Below are 17,948 nucleotides of genomic sequence, written 5' to 3'. Positions count from 1 at the left end.
GGGGGCGGTATAGTCTCTGCTATCCAAAGCCCAAACTCTGATTAAATAAATACTTGCCTATTGATTGGGTACCTGGGCAATGGAGCAGTAAGCAGTGGCTTGGGGCACCTTTAATCCTCCATCTGAAATCTGCACTTTCTGATGTGTAATATTGACAGTGTTTCTCAATCTTATATGTAAAGTCTTTGCAAATACAGCTCCAAGCCCCACCCTCTCCAACTGGACTATTGTTCCTAAGTACTCTCTTTGCAGAAGTTTCAGCTCCTTCACTGGTGCCTATGAGGGGAAGTGAGGAGCCCATAGTGATGGGGAACCTGAAGGTGACCTCTGGTACCTGACAGCTTTTCTCGGCTTCTGGCTTTTCCCCTGAGGCATTGTCAATGTGCATTTTTCAGAGGGGCCAGATTAGAGAATGAGACAGCCCCAGTGGAGACTTCTGTTTCCAAGAGGCAGCTCCAGCCCTATCAGTGAACCAGACTAGATGCTCTGACCACCCATTCCACACGCTCTGCTCCCCACACCCGTGGCCTCTTACCTTCCTGGGGTCAATGAGCCAAGGACCCTGCCGGAGCTCACACTGATGGTGGCAGAGATGTCAGTTCTCTAGAAAGCAAAAGGACATCACCCAGATTCTCAGGCTAAGTAGGCATCGTGTTGGCTCCCAGTCCAGGAGACAAATCTCCAGAAATAGAAACCACAGCCAGATGTGAGACTTAGGAGGAAAAGGCAGCTACTCAAGGATTATGGACTGAGAATGCAGGATGTTGGTGGCTCCATAGCTAACTTTAAGAAAGGTGAGCTAAGATTTCTGAGGTTTCCATCATTTTAGAAAATTGCTGGAAGCAAATTCCAGCAGGACATAATAAAATGCAAGAAGTTCATCAAAAGGCTGATGAACCTTGGGATTTCAGCGGGGCTCAAGATCTGCATATATTATTGCCTGCTGCCAGGCAGCCGAAGGCAGTTCCCCCAACCTGATAATCTTTTACTGTTTACCAAACCTTACCTTTGATATGTATATCTGCTTTGCTATAGGGCAAAATGTGTGAATAAAAAGCCCTGGGTCCTGAGATTCAGGGCACTTAGTTACTAAAGCTAAGCCTCCCTTGGTTCCCCCAAAATGCCTCCCAAATTTATATTTCATGTCTAGTCTCTTTATTAATTTGCATCACAGCCCTTTCTCCAGATTCCTGAACCCTAGTAGATGCAGATAAGACCCCGGAAAAAAATTATTATTATTATTTTATTTATTTATTTGAGGGGGGATGGGGAGATAGAAAGAGAAATCCATTTGTGTGTGTTTTTGTGTTAATCCTCTCCCGAGGACATGTGTCCATTGATTTTTTTTGTAGAGAGTGGAAAGGAGGGGAGAAACATCAACATGAGAAAAACACATCAATTGATTGTTTCCCCGCATGCAGCTGGGGGCTGAGCCTGCAACTGAGGTACGTGCCCTTGGCTGGAATCAAACCTGGGATCCTTCAGTCTGCAGGCTGATGCTCTATCTACTGAGCCAAACCATCTAGGGCTGAGGTTTCCATCTTAATGGAAGCATCGAAAGGGGACGAATAAGCACTGTCTGGTGTGGCTCCATGGTTAGAACGTTGTCCCTTGAACCCAAGGGTCTTGAGTTTGAATCACAGTAAAGAGCATGTACCTAGATGGCGGGTTTACTCGCTGCCCCTGGTCAGTGCATGTGTGGGAAGCAACCAGTCAATGTGTGTGTGTGTCTCTCTCCCTAACTCCCTCTGAAAAGCTATGGGGGAAAAAATATCCTCAGATGAGGATTAACACACACACACACACACACACACACACACACACACACGAAAAAAAGAAGAAGAAGGGGTAATAAGCCCAAACTACACTCAGAGTATTCGAACTGGGAGACTGCCCCTATAAGAATGACTTTGGAGCAGACTATCAAGGAAGTTCAGAGAATCTCTGAGCCCTTGTCAGATACTGAGCCCTTGTCAGATATATGATTTGCAAATGTTTTCTCTGATTCTGTGGGCTGTCTTTTCACTTTCTAGAATGGTGGTACAAGCTTCTAAGTCTGATGAACTCCAATGTACCTATTTTTTATTTTGCTGCTTATGCTTTTGAGTTGATCTGAGAAGGCTCTGCCTAACCCAAGGTCATGAAATTTATTGCTATATTTTTTCTGAGAGTTTTATAGTTTCAGCTCTCACATTAGGTCTATGATCCTTTGGGAGTTAATTTTTGTGTATGGTGGTCTGGCTTCATTCTTTTGCATGTGGATGTACAGTTGCCCCAGCACCATTTCCTGCAAGTCTGTTCTTCCACATTTAATTGTGTTGGTTCCCTTGTTGAAAATCAATTGACTATAAATATGGAGAATTAATTCCGGATTCTTAATTATATTCCGTTAATCTATATATCTGTCCTTGCACCAGTACCAAACTATCTTGATTAATATAGCTTTATAGTACATTTTGAAATAGGAAAGTATGAGTTATGCAACTTTATTTTTTTTTTTCAAGATGGCTTTGGCTATTCTGGGTCCCTTGGATTTACATATGAATTTTGGAATCAGCTTGTTATCTGGCAAAAAAGCCAGCTGGGATTTTGATAGGTGTTATGTTGAATCTATAAATCAACAGCAAGAGTATTGCTATTTTAAGAGTTCTTTAAATTTTATATCTTCTTTAAAAATATAATTTGATGACTTTCATTTATAACAATTTAAATAGGCTTATGCTTTAAACAATTTTTTATAGCAAACATAGCAGTGAGAAAGCTAAAATTTTCAACTCAGCTGGAGTGAATGACTTTTAAGGTTTCTTGAAACTCTGATATTAACTACTAGAGGCCCAGTGCACGAAATTTGCAGTCCTCTCGAAGTCCAGAACCCCTTGGGGGATGTCCAACTGCCACCTAGAGGCCCTCTCACAATCCGGGATCCCTCGCTCCTTACCGCCTGCCTGCTCATTCCCTACTGCTCAGCTCGCTGCTCCTTAGCACTGCCGCAGAGGCAGGGGAGGCTCCCACCACTACCACTGTGCTCGCCAGCTGAGAGCCCAGCTTCTGGCTGAGTAGCGCTCCCCCTGTGGGAGCGCACTGACCACCAGGGGGCAGCTCCTGCATTGAGCGTGTGCCCCCTGGTGGTTAGTGTGCATCATAGCAACCGGTCCTTCTGGTCGTTTCACCTTAACGGTCGCTTAGGCCCATGGTCGGCAAATTGCGGCTTGCAAGCCACATGCGACTCTTTGACCCCTTGAGTATGGCTCTTCCTAAGCCTTAGGAGTACCCTAATTAAGTTAATAACAATGTACCTACCTATATAGTTTAAGTTTAAAAAATTTGGCTCTCTTGCCGAAACCAGTTTGGCTCAGTGGATAGAGCGTCGGCCTGCGGACTGAAAGGTCCCAGGTTCGATTCCGGTCAAGGGCATGTACCTGGGTTGCGGGCACATCCCCAGTGGGAGATGTGCAGGAGGCGGCTGATCGATGTTTCTCTCTCATCGATGTTTCTAACTCTCTATCTCTATCCCTTCCCCTCTGTAAAAAATCAATAAAATATATTAAAAAAAAAAAATTTGGCTCTCAAAAGAAATTTCAATTGTTGTACTGTTGATATTTGGCTCTGTTGACTAATGAGTTTGCCAACCCTGGCTTAGGCTGTTATATATAGAGGTATAGATGCCCTTGGGAAGCCTGGCGTTCAGATCAGAATTGCAAGGCCCACTTATACCTCCAGTGGAAATAAATAGCCTCCAGCATCTATCAGCTGTGCAGCCTCCTAGTCTTTCAGCTGAGGGAGGGGCTTACACCCATGGCAGACATAACCCTTTGCTGCCCCAGCCAGAATCAGACTTACCGCCCTGAGTTGGAAGAGTGGCTTGCGGTTAGAAGAGTTGGGCAGGAGGGCGAATGCCTGGATGTTCATCACTGGCATGCAGGTAACATTTCCAGGGGTGAACATCAAGAATGGAGCTGATTCAGGTGACATCTCAAGTTCTAGCTCTGTATTGGGGTACAACCTGGCCAGCTGGAGAAAGAGGGCAGAGACTCAGGGGAGGGCAGAACACAAATGAAGGGACTCTGGCTCAATCTCTAAGGGCCTGAAATCAGCAGTGGAAATATCTCAGGATGGAGAAACTTGTATTTTCCAGAACTCCTTTTCAATAGATGGCTGTGTGGTTGGAAAGGGCACTTGGGTAAAGTGTGTGAGATGGGTGAGACACCCCAATGGGCATGTTCCAGTAAGAATAGATGGTTGCCTAGCCAGTGTGGCTCAGTGGTTGAGTGTCAACTTATGAATTAGGAGATCACGGTTCAATTCCCAGTCAGGGCACATGCCCAGGTCACGAACTCGATCCCCAGTGTGAGGCATGCAGGAGGCAGCTGATCAAGAGCCACAAAGTTTCGATTGCACTGTACGTGCGTGCCCACATGTGGTATTTTGTGGAAGAGCCACAGTTTGCCGACCACTGGTCTGGTCAAGAAGCTTGCCTTGTCCTCTATGATGAGTAGGCAGAGGTCTTACCTGAGGAATCACGGCCCCTAGTGATTTGGTGTGCAAGTGAATTGGAAAGTCCAGGGGACTCTGCAGCAGAAGCAGGAAGTTGCTTAAGAAGCAGGACATCGTGGTGATGAAAGGCGTGGTCTCAGAGGCCAGACAGCGTGGGTTCCACCATTCTTTAGCTGAGTGGTCGCTGAGAAACTCGGTTAGGATCTGTATCTGTAAAATAGGGATGATAATAATGGCACTTGCTGTACAGGCTGTGCAAGGATTAAATGAGATAGTATGTGGAGAAAGCACCAAGTGCAGCGCCTGGAACATATTAAATGGTACTTAATAAATGTCTGTTACTGTTATTTATTATTTTTCAGGATGATCCCCTAAAAGGCCAATGAGGACTGCTCACCACCACAATCTGGATTTAGTGAGCTTCCAGATATAGCTTCCCCCAAAATCTGTTTCTCACCATCTCTTGTGGTGTCATTCTCTATCCACCTCATGACTTGCTGATCTTTCAGCTTGGGGAACCCTGCCTATACCTGTTCTTAGCCAACCTTCCTTCAAGATCCCCACTCTCTACCTGGGCAGCTCCTAGGGCACTTATCACTGCATAGGCTCTGGAGCTGTGCTTCTCAGAACTCCCTTCAAGGGGGTCAGCAGAGAGGAGGGCAGCTGGCTGACACTGCCTCACATTCAGGCCCCACACCATTCACACCTGAGGCGCGCTCTCCCAGGTGGCTCCAGCCCCTGCGGAGCATGGCTGGGGTGGTAGAGCTGGAGGATTTTGTCAGATCACTGCCAGGATTTGAAATGGTAGTATAAGCAAGAGACCAACAAGAAAGGGTGCTCCCCCACCCCCACTGCCCATTTTCCCCTGTGGCATGGCATCTTTGAAGGTCAGATGTACCAATGCAGATGGGCTGGGGGATCATCTTATTGCCAAGGGAGCCCTGAACAAAAGGCCCCTGCTGTTCTGTGGACTGAGGGGGAAGAGGTGGAGGAGAAAGGGAAGGGCCCCAAGTAGAAAAGTATTGAGTACTGAAACTGAAGAAAACTGTCTTCGAGATCTCCAGGAAGGTCTCATCGGAGGCACATGAACAGTGTCTTGGCTGAGGTCCCCCTCCTCCCCCACCCATAAGGAGACCTCTGAACGGAGGTGTCTAGACTAGGAATGCTGATATGCCAGCCTCCAGTGGGAGTGGGGTGGGGCTTGAGCTCCTTCTAGAGATTAACAAGCACTGGCCCTGCCCCAGTGTAATCGCCTGTGGTCAGGTCTGAAAGAGCACATGGTACCACATCGCATCGCAGTCTGGGGGCTCTCCCACCTCCTCCTCCTCCTCCTCTCTTCTACCTTTCACAGGTGTTTCCCTAATAAAACTCTTATACGTCTAATGCTGTCTTGGCATCTGCTGCTCGGAGAACCTATTCTGACACACCAGAGTCTGTCTTATTTTTGTAAATCCCTGCTAATCATAGCTAATGTGTATTGTGTGACAGACACAAGCTCTTTACAAGCTCTCATAGAACCCCTGGGGGTCCATGTGCACACGCAGGGAAACTGAGGCACAGCCTGGCTTGGCACTCATGTTGGGCAGGCTCCAAGTTCCACATTCTTCCCCTAGCTTCCGAGGACACCCAGAGTGGGTCTACAGTCCCACTTGATGCTCTCTCCTGGACCCCCATCCTCCTCCATGCCCTACTCACGTCCTCATTTCGGATGGTGAAGTTCATGTGCCCAGCCTGGTGGTAAACCCGGCTGGCCGAGTTGAAGACATATTGGGACACTGCAAAGTAGGCCATGCGGTCATGCTGCTGGGGCAGTCTGATGGGAGGAGCATCAAAGGGGACTGGGGAGCGCTGGCTTCGGCCAAAGAATTCACCCTGGAGACAGAAGGACATATCAGTCACCCAAGGCTCCTTCCAGAGAGGATGTCAGGCAGAGACATCCAAAGCCTGCCTGGGGGAGGCCTCCTGTGCCTGGGGGAGGCCTCCTATTCCTGGGAGGTGGCCGGGGAGGGGGGGGAGGGCTGAGTTGTTGGGGGGGGAGCGAAGTTTCTCTCCAGAATGTGTGGTCAGGGGTCCTGAAAGATTTCCTCTGGCGCCACAACATCTAGGTCCTGACAGCTGCCTGAAATCCCTCTTTTGGTGGGGAGATACGTCCTGTGTTCACTCAGGCTCAGGACATGGGACAGGAGGCCCAGCCAGTGGTGGAAAGCATGGACTCTGGAGCTTAACAGTATGGGTTGGAGCCCTGGTCTGCCACTTACTGACTCTGCAACCTCAGGCCAGTCACTAACTGCCTGTGCCTCAACTTCCTCACCTGTAAAATGGGGATGATGCTAAAAGTTTTTACTTCATGGAGGTAATATGAAATTTAAAGAAGTTAATATTGAACAGCACCTGGGACATAGTAAGAAGCACATACGTGTTAGTTAAAGAAATAAGGTTGGAGGGCGTGGCACTCCAGGGCCTGGCTCAACCCACGGGGGAGCTGTGGAGGAGACCGGTATGAAGAGGGGGTGTCCTAGTTTCCTGCGGCTGCTGTAATAACTTCCTTAATCTTAGTGGCTTAAATCAGCACAGATTTATTCCCTTACATTTCTGGAGGTCGGAAGCCTAAGCTCAAGATGTTATTATGGCTGGGCTCCTTCTAGAGCAGGGGTGGGCAAACTTTTTGACTCGAGGGCCACAATGGGTTCTTAAACTGGACCGGAGGGCCGGAACAAAAGCATGGATGGAGTGTTTGTGTGAACTAATATAAATTCAAAGTAAACATCATTACATAAAAGGGTACGGTCTTTTTTTTTTTTTAGTTTTATTCATTTCAAACGGGCCGGATTCGGCCTGCGGGCCGTAGTTTGCCCACGGATGTTCTAGAGGCTTCAAGGGTGAATCTGCTTCCTTGTCTTTTCTACCTTCCAGAGGTCCCTCTGTTGCATCACCTCTTGCTTCATTCCAATTCATGCTTCCATTGTCACATTGCCTTCTGTCTCTTATCTACTACCTCCCTTTTATAAGGATTTCCGTGATTACAACAGTCCAGGATAATCTTGTCATTAACACCCTTAATTTAATCACACCTACAAAATCCCTTCTGCCAGGTAAGGGAATTTTTTTTTTTTTTAATGCTCACCCAAGGATATTTTTCCATTATTTTAGAGAGAGTGGAAGAGAAGAGAAAGACAAAGAGAAACATCAATGTGAGAGAAACATATCGACTGGTTGCCTCTTGCATGAGCTCTGACCAGGGCCCAGGCCAGGGAGGAGCCTGCAACTGAGGTACGTGCCCTTGACCAGAATCAAACCCAGGACCCTCCAGTCCACAGACCGATGCTCTATCCCCTGAGCAAACTGGCTAGGGCTATAAGGTAACATTTACAGATTTCAAGGTATAGAACATGCCCATTGATCCCCTCCAGCCCTCCCCCGCCCCACGCCCCAGGCCTTCACCATCCTATTATCTGTGTCCATGGGTTATGCATATATGCATACAAGGTTTTTGGTTGATCATTTCCCATTCACCCACCCACCCTCCCCTGCCTTCCCTCCGAGATTCCGCACTCTGTTCCAGGACATGGACATTTTAGAGAGCCATTCTTCAGTGTACTATAGGCGTGGGCAGATAGGGATAACAATGCTACCCTATATATGTGCTGTGTGCCAGGCACTTGCTAAGCACTCATACACATCTCACTTAATCCCTATGGCAACTTTATGGGGAAGACTATTAGTATTCCAATGTAATAGAGAGGTTAATTCTTACAAGGTTCCCCACCACATAAGGGACAGAGCCAGGATTCAAGCTCAGGTCTCTCTGGACTCCAGAGAGATTTACCACGTTGGTTCAGAAACCTTGTTTCAGGTTTTGCTCTGCAGTGCTGAGTATCACATCTGCCCACTGTGGGCCTGGTCAAGGATGTGGACTGACAGGCAGGTGGACTGGAGAGGGAGGGGTAGGAGCTGACTCTGAGAGGTGGAACTGATTTCCTGCCAGTTCTCAGCTCCAAGACCCTTTACCCACAACCCCTTACCTTGAAGGGCGTGTCCAGGCCTTGGGAGGTCACCTGGGGAGCTCCTACTAAACTGTAGTCAATGCCAGCAACCTGGTCAATCATCAAGGTGACTATGGAATGGGAAAGAGGCAGCATTGTGAACAGTGGCTAAACACAGTTGTGCAAATTCTATACTGGGAGCTCCTTTCACATGGACTGTAGCCTTTGGTGAATGGAAATGGGCTGGGGCATATCTATGTATCTTCTGTCACAGAGAGAGTACTTCATTTATTCATTCATTTATTGATTAATTCATTAATTCAGTGTTTACTGAGCATAAGTCCAGAGGAGGAAAAAATCAAATACTCAAGGAAATAAATGTTCAATTGCTAGTATGTTAGATGTTAAATAGAAGTCCACAGGATGGTGCCAGCCATATAACAGGGGGTAAAGTGACTCGCACAGGGAGTCAGGGAAGACTTCCCAGAGGAGGCGTTGCTTTGGCTGAGATCTGAAGGAACAGCAGGTGTTGACTGGTGAAAGGGAGTAAATGTGGAGGAAGGCACTGGCGGAGGGAATGGTATGTGCAGAGATCTTGCACTGTTATGGAGCACCATATATTAGAGGGATGACTAGGGACCAGAGTGGCTGGCTGAGTTGGGGAGGGGAGCAAGGTAAAGCTGAAGACAGTGCTGTGGTGGCCTTGTCCCCCACGGCTGGCCCATTTTTCTGAGAGTCGGAGGAGTCTTTGATAGATTTCAAGAAGAAGGGGAGACCTGACCTGATGTGTGATTGTAAAAGGTACCTGTGTCAGCCAGAGGGCCAGGGCTAGGAGGGTCCCCAGCCCTGCACAGGGAGGTCAGAGCACCCCTGTTTTGTAAAAGCAAACACATTCTCCCACATATTCCTAATTTTCTGCTCACCTTGTGCTCCCAGCAGGTTTGCGAGTCAACACCCTTAATCACCTTACTCCCCAACCTCTAGAGAACAGACGCCCCCCCCCTCCCCCCCGCAAGAGGTGGTCATCCCATATCTAACTCTATAAGATGGAGAGATACCTAATGGGGAAAATTCTCCCAGGGCTCTTGCGGGGGTGGTGGTTCCAGGGCTACTGGGTGCCATGACATTTGATGGCACCCGAGAAGCGAGGGGGCTCCTAACCTGGCAGAGTCCGGAGATAGGGCTCCAGGTGTGAGGATGTTGACTTCCTGACAATTTCGCAGATCTGCCGAGAAAGTGGGTGAGAAAGTCAGGTAAGTCCTTCCTTCTCCTTCCTCCCGCCTCCTCCACTCTAGGAACTGTGTGTTATATCCCCACCTGGTAGGTAGGTATGTGAGGAGAGGGAGAGAATATGGTGAAAAGAGAGAAGAGACCACTACCCCCATCAACACCTGGTTATTGTCCCACTTGGGCTGGCCTCTCAGACAGATGGGCCCAATTTAAGTTCCTAGAACCCAGTTACAGTGGATGATGGTCAAGTCAGCACTGCCCTAGGGTCTACCACTGTCAATGGTTTTCTGTCAGCTGAGTGGCAAGCAATGTAGTACATAAAGGCTGATATTAGAGAGCAGAGGGACAAACCAGAAGAGCTTCTAGGTACAAGAGGCAGCTCTTGAATGAGAGGTTCTGCCACCCCAGCCCCCAGCACCTTTGCATCCTTTACCTACTGGGGTTTCTGTCATCAGCGAATCTGTCAAGGAGCACGGTGCCTGGTCTGTGGGCAGTACTAACTATGGCCACCAGAGGGCTCCAAAGTAAAGCCAGATGGAGGATCTGCTCCAGAATTGTATTCCTCAGTAGGCCAACTTACTCCTCTGTAAGCCAAGAATTACAGCTTGGGAGATCCCAGAAGCCCTTAGTTTTGTGATTTCCTAATTCCAGCTATTCCTACTCCATCTCTGATGCTCCAGGATGTGTGTTGATTTGTCCAAATATACACAAAGGGTAAATGTAAGAGTTACCTCTTTGCCTCCAAGGCCAAGGCCTTTTCCAGAGGTGAGAGATACTGAGGGCCAACTCCAGTGCGGTTCTCAATATGATGCCTTTTTTGGAGGGGGCAGTCTTATTTAAAAAACATTTTACTATCCTCAAGGTGAGAAAGATATCCTAGGTTTATCTACTAAAAAGTTTTCGATTTGTTTTGGCATTTAAATCCTTAGACCATTGGGAATTGATTTTTGTGTATGGTGTGAGGCAGGGATCCAAAGCCACTTCTCCATATCTCTCTAATATTATCTACAACTAGATATCAAACACTGTCAGTTTCAAATGCCCATTTAGCATATGTGATCATTCACACTGGGGAACGCCTTGAGGTTTGCCTTTGCACCACAAATGAGTAAGGTTGTTTTAAGCAAATTCAAATGGTAACCTACTTAAAAGACAAGGCTGTTTCCAAATATCAAATATGCACCTGTCAATGGAAAAATCTACTTGTCCTTTCTTTACCTCTTGTTTCAAGATATCTTTTAACTTGTTTTCAATTCTTTTATGGAAGAGGTTCAGGATCCAGCTGAAGAAAAGAGGAAAGAGGGTCAGGATCCACTTTACGATGAACTGAGATTTCCAAGAAGAGGGCTGCCCATAGATTTAACCTTCCCCATGTTATCCCAAGAACATCGCAGCCAGGTGAATTTAATCCAAGGGTGGGTGACCCTCAGATACTGACATACTCTCACCTTTCAGACTGGCAGAACGCTAAATCTTTGATAATATGCTGTGTTGACGGTAATGGGGGGAAACAGCCACTAACCAGCAAGCCACGGCAAAGGCAATTTGTTAGTATATGTTAAGATGACAAAATGCACATACCATTTAAATATTTATTCTATAACTTATTTGCCCAGATGCCAAATGATATTATGCACAAGGTTATCCTTTGTAGCATTGTTTATAGTAGCGAAAGACTGGAAGAAAACCCCTTACACTAAAAATAGAAGTCTATCAATAGAGGACTAATTATTACATTTTAGTGTCTTCATATAATGGAGTACTTTGAAAAGGAAGCTCTTATGTTCAGGTGTGGAAGAGCTTACAAAGACATAGTGAAGTAAGGCGAGCTAGGGATATACCCCTCTCTGTACTATAGCATGCTACCAATTGTGTTTACATAAAGTAGTAAAATATCTAAGTGTTCAGGCATAGACACTCAGGATGAGACATTAGACACTTAATATTGGTTGCCCTGGCAAAGAGAGTTGGTTGTTTCACTCTGTACCCTTTGCACTTTTTGTATTTTGAACTATGCAAATGAACTCAGAAGCATTTACATTTTTAAAGTTATGATAAGGAGAGTAAGACCTAGTCTTTGTACCCTGCAAAATCCACCACACAACTTACCTGGCCACTTAGCAATTAATCATTCACTCATTCCTTCATTTGGCAAACGTGCACTGAGCCCCTTCTACCTGCTAAGGTAGGTGCTGAGGGACATTGCTGAATAACCTCATGGTGCTCAGGCTGTGAGTCTAACCCACTTCAGGTAAAGCTGCCCACCGAAAGCCCCTCCCAACCACAGACACCACTCTGTGAGAATCATGGCCCCGAACAGAGCCTCTCACACTGTGTTCTCACCTGGGGGTGAGGGTGAGAGGTTGAGGGAAATAAATGAACTGCGTTAGTGGAATTATTTCCAGCAAAAATTTTTCTCCCATAAAGTTTTCTTGACCATTCGATGCTTGCTGATTAAATGATTAGTGGTATGTATTAGAAATGTATGTGTATTATAAGTTGATGTGGTAACATTAGACACAAGTGCTTCCTGGGGTTCTGCAGGTTGCATCCTGGGGTTGACATGTACAGATTCATCTCTCAAGCCTTCTTGCTCTCTTGCTTCTAGTTGTTTTGGCCAAAGGGAGACACAGGTAGGAAAGAGAGAGGAGTTGGGATATTTACACCCAGGTCCCTCCGCCAGCTGCCCCACTATATTCCTGTCTCAGAGCTCTTCTCCAAGGTTCCAGCTCTTTCCAGGCTCTGGAAACACCCTTCCCTTCCTCTTACCTTCAACCCTAGGGGTGGTAGTAGCTCCCTGCTGCTGCTAGTCTCCAGTGAATATTCTCTTCATTAGATTCTTGTCAGTTAAGCTTTTTGAGTTGCCCTCTGTTTCCTGCCAGGATCTGAGTGATGCAGTGCAACCAAAACAGAGTGGGGAGGCAGTCACCATCATTCATTTGGTATTCACTGAGCATCTGCTCCAGGCACATAGCTTTGAGATGCTGGATTTCCCCTAAAGGCAGTCTTGCAAGAGATGAGCAAACTTTCTTAAAGGGCCAGATAGTAAATATTTTTGGCATTGCATGCTGCATGGTCTCTGTTGCAACTACTCAACTCTGCTAACACAGTGCTAATGCACCCAGAGACAAATGCAAACAAATGAGCGTGGCTGTGATCCAGTGAAACTTCATCTACAGAAACAGGTGGCCTGCCGGATCGGGCCCACAGACTTTAGTTCACTGACCTCTGATCTTTTGTTTTTTTAATCCTCACCCGAGGATATTTTTTCCCATTGATCTTTAGAAAGAGAGATTGGAAGGGAGAGAGAGAGAGAAAAAAAAAAACAACAACACATTGATGTGAGTGAAACACATCGACTGGTTGCCTCTCATGTGTGCACTGACAGGGATTGGGAATCAAACCCACAACCCTTCAGTCCGTGGGCTGGTTCTCTAACCACTGAGCACACTAGCCAGGGCTGACCTCTGATTTTGATGAATCTTAAATCTTGCTCTTCTGGCCCATCAGGGACATCCTGTGGGCAAGCTGGATGCTGAGGCAGTTCTGACAACTTCCAGCAAGTGTATGGGGTGACTTACCTTAGGTTTCCAGAAATGTGAATGCTGACGTGGCCAACGGAGTTGCTGCAGTGGGCCACAGAGGCAGTGGGTCGTCCAGACCCGTCCTCACCCAAGTTCAGATAAATCGAGATGGAAACACCATCCACACTCAGATCAAAAGTACCCTGTAGGGTGCTGGTTGGGAGAAATGAGAACCAAATGGTGAATAATCAGTGGCCTCCTGAAAGAGGAGCCAGAAGAACTCAGACCCAGGCGTATCTCTTAGTGCCCCATTAACCAGCTGCGCATCCTACCTGAGCCCTGGTGACCTGAAAATCGAAAGGCCTTTCAAGGTGAGAGGCAACAAACATTTATTTGAGATCAATAACAATAGCTACTCAGGAAGCATTGATAAGGCAGAAGCCCAAGTAATGTTTCAATCAGGAGACAAAGGCAATGGGTATTTGTGAGAAAGGGAAGGGGAACAACTATGTCAATAGAAGGAGGGCATTTCTATTGATGAAGATGTAACATAGTGATATTCATTCTAAATGCTGTTTTTAATTTTAACTCCAGGAGTCATCAGTCCAGTAGTCATGTATCTACTCTCTTGTTATCTTTGCAAACAGTTCTTTGGGGCACAGGATTGTTTTAGACTCGGTGCAAAGGTTATTTTGCTCTGTTTTAACATTCCAAAGGTTTGAGACATAAAACATGCAAGGCAGTTCCTCTGGCATGGCAGCTCCGGCTCTATTTTCAAGTGGCTCCATTTATATTATTTTGACAGCCTCTTCTTACCACTAACTCAGACAGCCAGTGTTTACTGAGTATTTGCTATGCGCCAGACACACTGCAAATACCTTACATCTGCCATTTTATTTAATCCACAAATGCATCTGTGTTGGGTTATAATTAACCCTATTTTACAGCTAATGAAACTGAGGCTTAGAGATAATCAGATCTGGGCCCTTTATAGATTGGACGTTTTAAGAATCCAGAAATGGAAGTCCAGAGTAGGACATGCCCTTGCCCAGAGCTGAGAGATATCCTAACCCAAGTACTACTTACATGAAAGCCTTTTTCACCTTCCAGTTCCCACCGATAGACACGTAGTTATTGGACAGGGAGGCTCTGACACCCCTCCCTGGGAGTAGACTCAGATCGGAGTTCCGGATTTGGAAGTTACTGATTCTCAGGCTAGGGAAGGAAGGCAGACTATTAAATCCAGAAAAACTAGTGCCACATCAGTCCTCTGAATGAATCCCCAGAATCCTCTCCAGCCTCTCACACGCTCTTCCTGATTTATTGACTTAAACCACAAAGGACAATCAAACCATTGCACCCACATCCTACGAGGTCTGCATGGGCTTTCCCTCCTCCAGGAAGATTTCCCTCGAGACCCAAGACCTTCCCCTTGTCTGTGACACCTACCTCCACTAGCTGCTCCTCCCCATTAACTCCTGGCATGCTCACTTGACCCTCACCACTGCGAGGACCCTGTGAGCTGGCTTCGCATTATGTGTCCTGTCTCCAGGAGGCAGCTTCCTCGCTCTGCTCCCCACGCTTCAAATACAAATAGGGCTCACAATTTAGGTCTGAGATCACGCCCTGGTGATCTGTGGGCCAAACATATGATCAATATGCTGCACTGAACGTTTTCCTATAACGTTCTTAACAATTTGAATCAGTTGCCAACATTTAAATATGAGGACATTTCCTTGTAAACATATGAGGAAAAACAAAACTAAACTAAAATTCTGGTTTCTCTCGAAAAAGTCAAAAGCCCTGGCCAGTGTGGCTCAGTTGATTGGAGCATTGTTCTGTGCACTGAAGGGTTGTGGTTCCAATTCCTGGTCAGGGCACATACCCGGGTTGTATATTCAATCCCTGGTTGAGGTGCCTGTGGGAGGCAATAGATAGATGCTTCTCTCTCACATTGCTGTTTCCCTCTGTCTTTCTCTCTCCCTCCCCCTCCCTCTCTCTTCCTTACCCTTCCTCTCTCTCAAATCAATTAAAGAAAAGAAAAAGTTAAAAGGGAATGTTCTTATTTCCTTACAGCATCAATCAACTACAGTGCATAGCAGCTGCCCCTTTAAATGGGGCAGATACCCTTCAGACAAACATCATACTTATAATTTGCCTATTTGCTCTCAGGTTCATTCTCTTTCTCTTGCTCTGACCTATAGTGGATGTGACTGACCTCTGAAAACTACATTTCCCAGGATCTTTTGCAACTGACTTCTAGTTAGAACTGGTTCCTGCTGGACATGCTCTTAACTCCTACTTTGAAGCCCTAGCTACTGTGCTCTGTTGGATCCCTTCCCTCTCTTTGTCTTGCCTGCTCTGGGTCTGTTAATAACTTTTTGTGGTTGCTAATTTCTGGGTTGCTTCATCACTCCCTATTTGGCTTTTCAGCTCTTCTATTAAATTCCCTTCATTGAAGTTCCCTCTTTCCCACTGATCCCCACCCACTGCATATAGTCACTCTGCCTGGAATACTCATCCACATTACCCACTCCCCTGTGGCCACTGGAGTTTATGACTGTTGCCAGATCGATACTTAGGAGTTCCCTCATTGAACATTCATTGAGATCCTGCTCTGTCTGACCTGGCTGTAGGCACAGAGGCCACAGAGATTCAAAACTCAGTCCCTGCCCTCGAAAAGCTCATATCTGGTGGCAGGTCTGGATGTGTTAACAGACCATAGTAACCTACTGTGGAAACCAGATGTAAGAGGTGGTTTAGGGATACGGGAAGGGGCATTGACCTCTAAATGGCATGGCCTGGACAGTGTGTGTGTGTGTGTGTGTGTGTGTGAGCGCACGCGCGCGCAAATTTAAAATAGCTCTTCTTTGCCCACTGTATTCAGGAAATTGTCTCCAGGAAGGATTCCAAGAGGAGCCTTTTCTATCATTATCCCCAAGGGCTGACTCTGGACACGGAGGAGGCTGGGGAAGAAAAATCCATGCAACTAAAGAGTGGATGAAAAAAGAGAAAGGAGCCCAGACAGCATGGCTCAGTGGTTGAGCGTCGACCTATGAACAAGGAGGTCACAGTTCGATTCCCCATCAGGGCACATGCCAGGGTTTCAGGCTTGGTCCCCATTCCGCCCTTCACCCACCCCACCCCCATCTCATGCAGGAGGCAGCCAATCAATGATTCTCTCTCATCATTGATGTTTCTATCTCTCTTTCCCTCTCCTTTCCTCTCTGAGATCAATAAAAACATATTGAGAGAGAGAGAGAGAGAGAGAGAGGAGTGAGGACTCTAAAACTGAATATGTGAAAGTTGGAGGGAGAATAAGGTCAGTTAAGTCTTTGGGGGAGAGAGATGAGGAATCAGAACTTGTTCACCAGGAACCAGGAGGCCCCCTGCTTTATTCCTCACTGGGGACATGTGTGGATGCTGTCCTCAAGAGATGGCATGCAAATAAAATATGAATAGGTTCCAGAAAGACTCTAAGTCCTTGCTTGCAGACCCACAACAGGCTCTGGAGGGATGGATGGTTTGTCTCAAGTAGTTTCCTAATCTGGGCTATCAGGAGAGTGCCAGGGATTCCTGGTAGAGGGAAAATCCAGGGCTGACCTAAGGGCTAGTGAAAGATTTCAAAGGGTTTCCCTCCCAGCCTGATGATTCAGGAAACACATAGCATTTTCCAGAGGCCCCATAAGAGCTGACTATAGTCCTTTTTCCTCTAGTCCAAGTGTTGATCCCATGTTTATCTCCCTTCCCCTTGACCTTAGGCCCCCATTTTTCCTCCTCCATTGCCCCTGTAGTAAAGAATGGAGACCTCACCTCTTAAACTCATAGCTCACACTTCCCATCCAACCGACTTCAAAGCTTCCTGATAAATCAGGCACGTTGATGGTGGACAGTTCCTTCTTCAGGGTGGCCATTCCATATTGGCGGGCTGGGGGCAAATAGAGGGGGTTAGCTCTTTCAGTGGGAGGTACTAAGCATAATGGTTGAGTGGCCAGGTTAATGCAAGATTTGCCACTTACTGTTGATATAATTGCAAGAAAGTTTCTTAAATTCCATAAACCTCAGTTTCCCCACATGTAAATGGTAATAATAATAATAATAATACCACCAACCTGAGCCTGAGAATTAAATTAGATCATGAACTCAAAGTGTCTGGTAAATGGCAATCATTGTTACTTATTCATTCAACCAGATCATGGAAGCAATGATGGAATACAATGGGACTTTTGAGGAATCATTCCCCATAGTGTGGTCAAACCTTAGGGTTTTCACCATTGCTTGGACCACATGTCAACAATGCAGATTCTTAGGCCCAACATCAGTCAATCTTGGGTAAATCTCCAGAATTGTGCCTCAGCAATTCTAATGTGGGGGCTCCACAGACCACCCAGGAAAAAATACTGATCTAGTCCTACCCTTAATCTTTGATAATTCAAGATGAGGAAACTGAAGTCCAGAGGGTGACATAAGCCAAGGTTTCTAAGCCAGGCAGGGCACACCTGAGATTTTAAAAAATCCTGGTTACACCACTTTGATGGGCAACAATGAGCACCAGAGGAATGACCAAACCCACTTACCATATTCGAGGCCTTTTCTGGTGATCCTGACCACAAACCCAGGATTAGAAGCTCCTTCTCCAAGCCTGGAGACCTCTGCTAGCAGCAGTAGGGCCACTACCACACAGTATGGTCTGGCCATCATCTTGTCCTCAGCTTCT

At 46.5% G+C, this 17,948-nt stretch overlaps 1 protein-coding gene across 2 annotated transcripts in view; it reads right to left on the bottom strand.

Annotated features, from left to right (window-relative positions):
- Positions 1–17,948, bottom strand: part of LOC139013885 (lipopolysaccharide-binding protein-like) — a 23,283-nt gene extending 5,335 nt beyond the window's left edge. Inside the window, exons 1-11 of one of the 2 annotated variants that reach the window (XM_070420310.1) lie at positions 17,809–17,948; positions 17,045–17,159; positions 14,318–14,446; positions 13,289–13,444; positions 10,926–10,989; positions 9,639–9,702; positions 8,517–8,608; positions 6,190–6,366; positions 4,510–4,704; positions 3,841–4,011; positions 536–603 (exon numbers count right to left, since the gene is read on the bottom strand). In XM_070420310.1, coding sequence (XP_070276411.1) covers positions 536–603; positions 3,841–4,011; positions 4,510–4,704; positions 6,190–6,366; positions 8,517–8,608; positions 9,639–9,702; positions 10,926–10,989; positions 13,289–13,444; positions 14,318–14,446; positions 17,045–17,159; positions 17,809–17,932 — 1,355 coding nt within the window. In that variant the 5' untranslated portion in view covers positions 17,933–17,948. The remainder of the gene's footprint in view (positions 1–535; positions 604–3,840; positions 4,012–4,509; positions 4,705–6,189; positions 6,367–8,516; positions 8,609–9,638; positions 9,703–10,925; positions 10,990–13,288; positions 13,445–14,317; positions 14,447–17,044; positions 17,160–17,808) is intronic. The other variant, XM_070420311.1, reaches the window with a different exon arrangement.

The sequence above is a fragment of the Myotis yumanensis genome, unplaced genomic scaffold (genome assembly GCF_028538775.1).
Source record: "Myotis yumanensis isolate MYYU_CA2020_CCGP unplaced genomic scaffold, mMyoYum1.0.hap1 SCAF_7, whole genome shotgun sequence".
Lineage (NCBI taxonomy): Eukaryota > Metazoa > Chordata > Mammalia > Chiroptera > Vespertilionidae > Myotis > Myotis yumanensis.
Note: the sequence above shows the minus strand (reverse complement) of the source record. Positions and strands in the feature narration are given on the sequence as shown.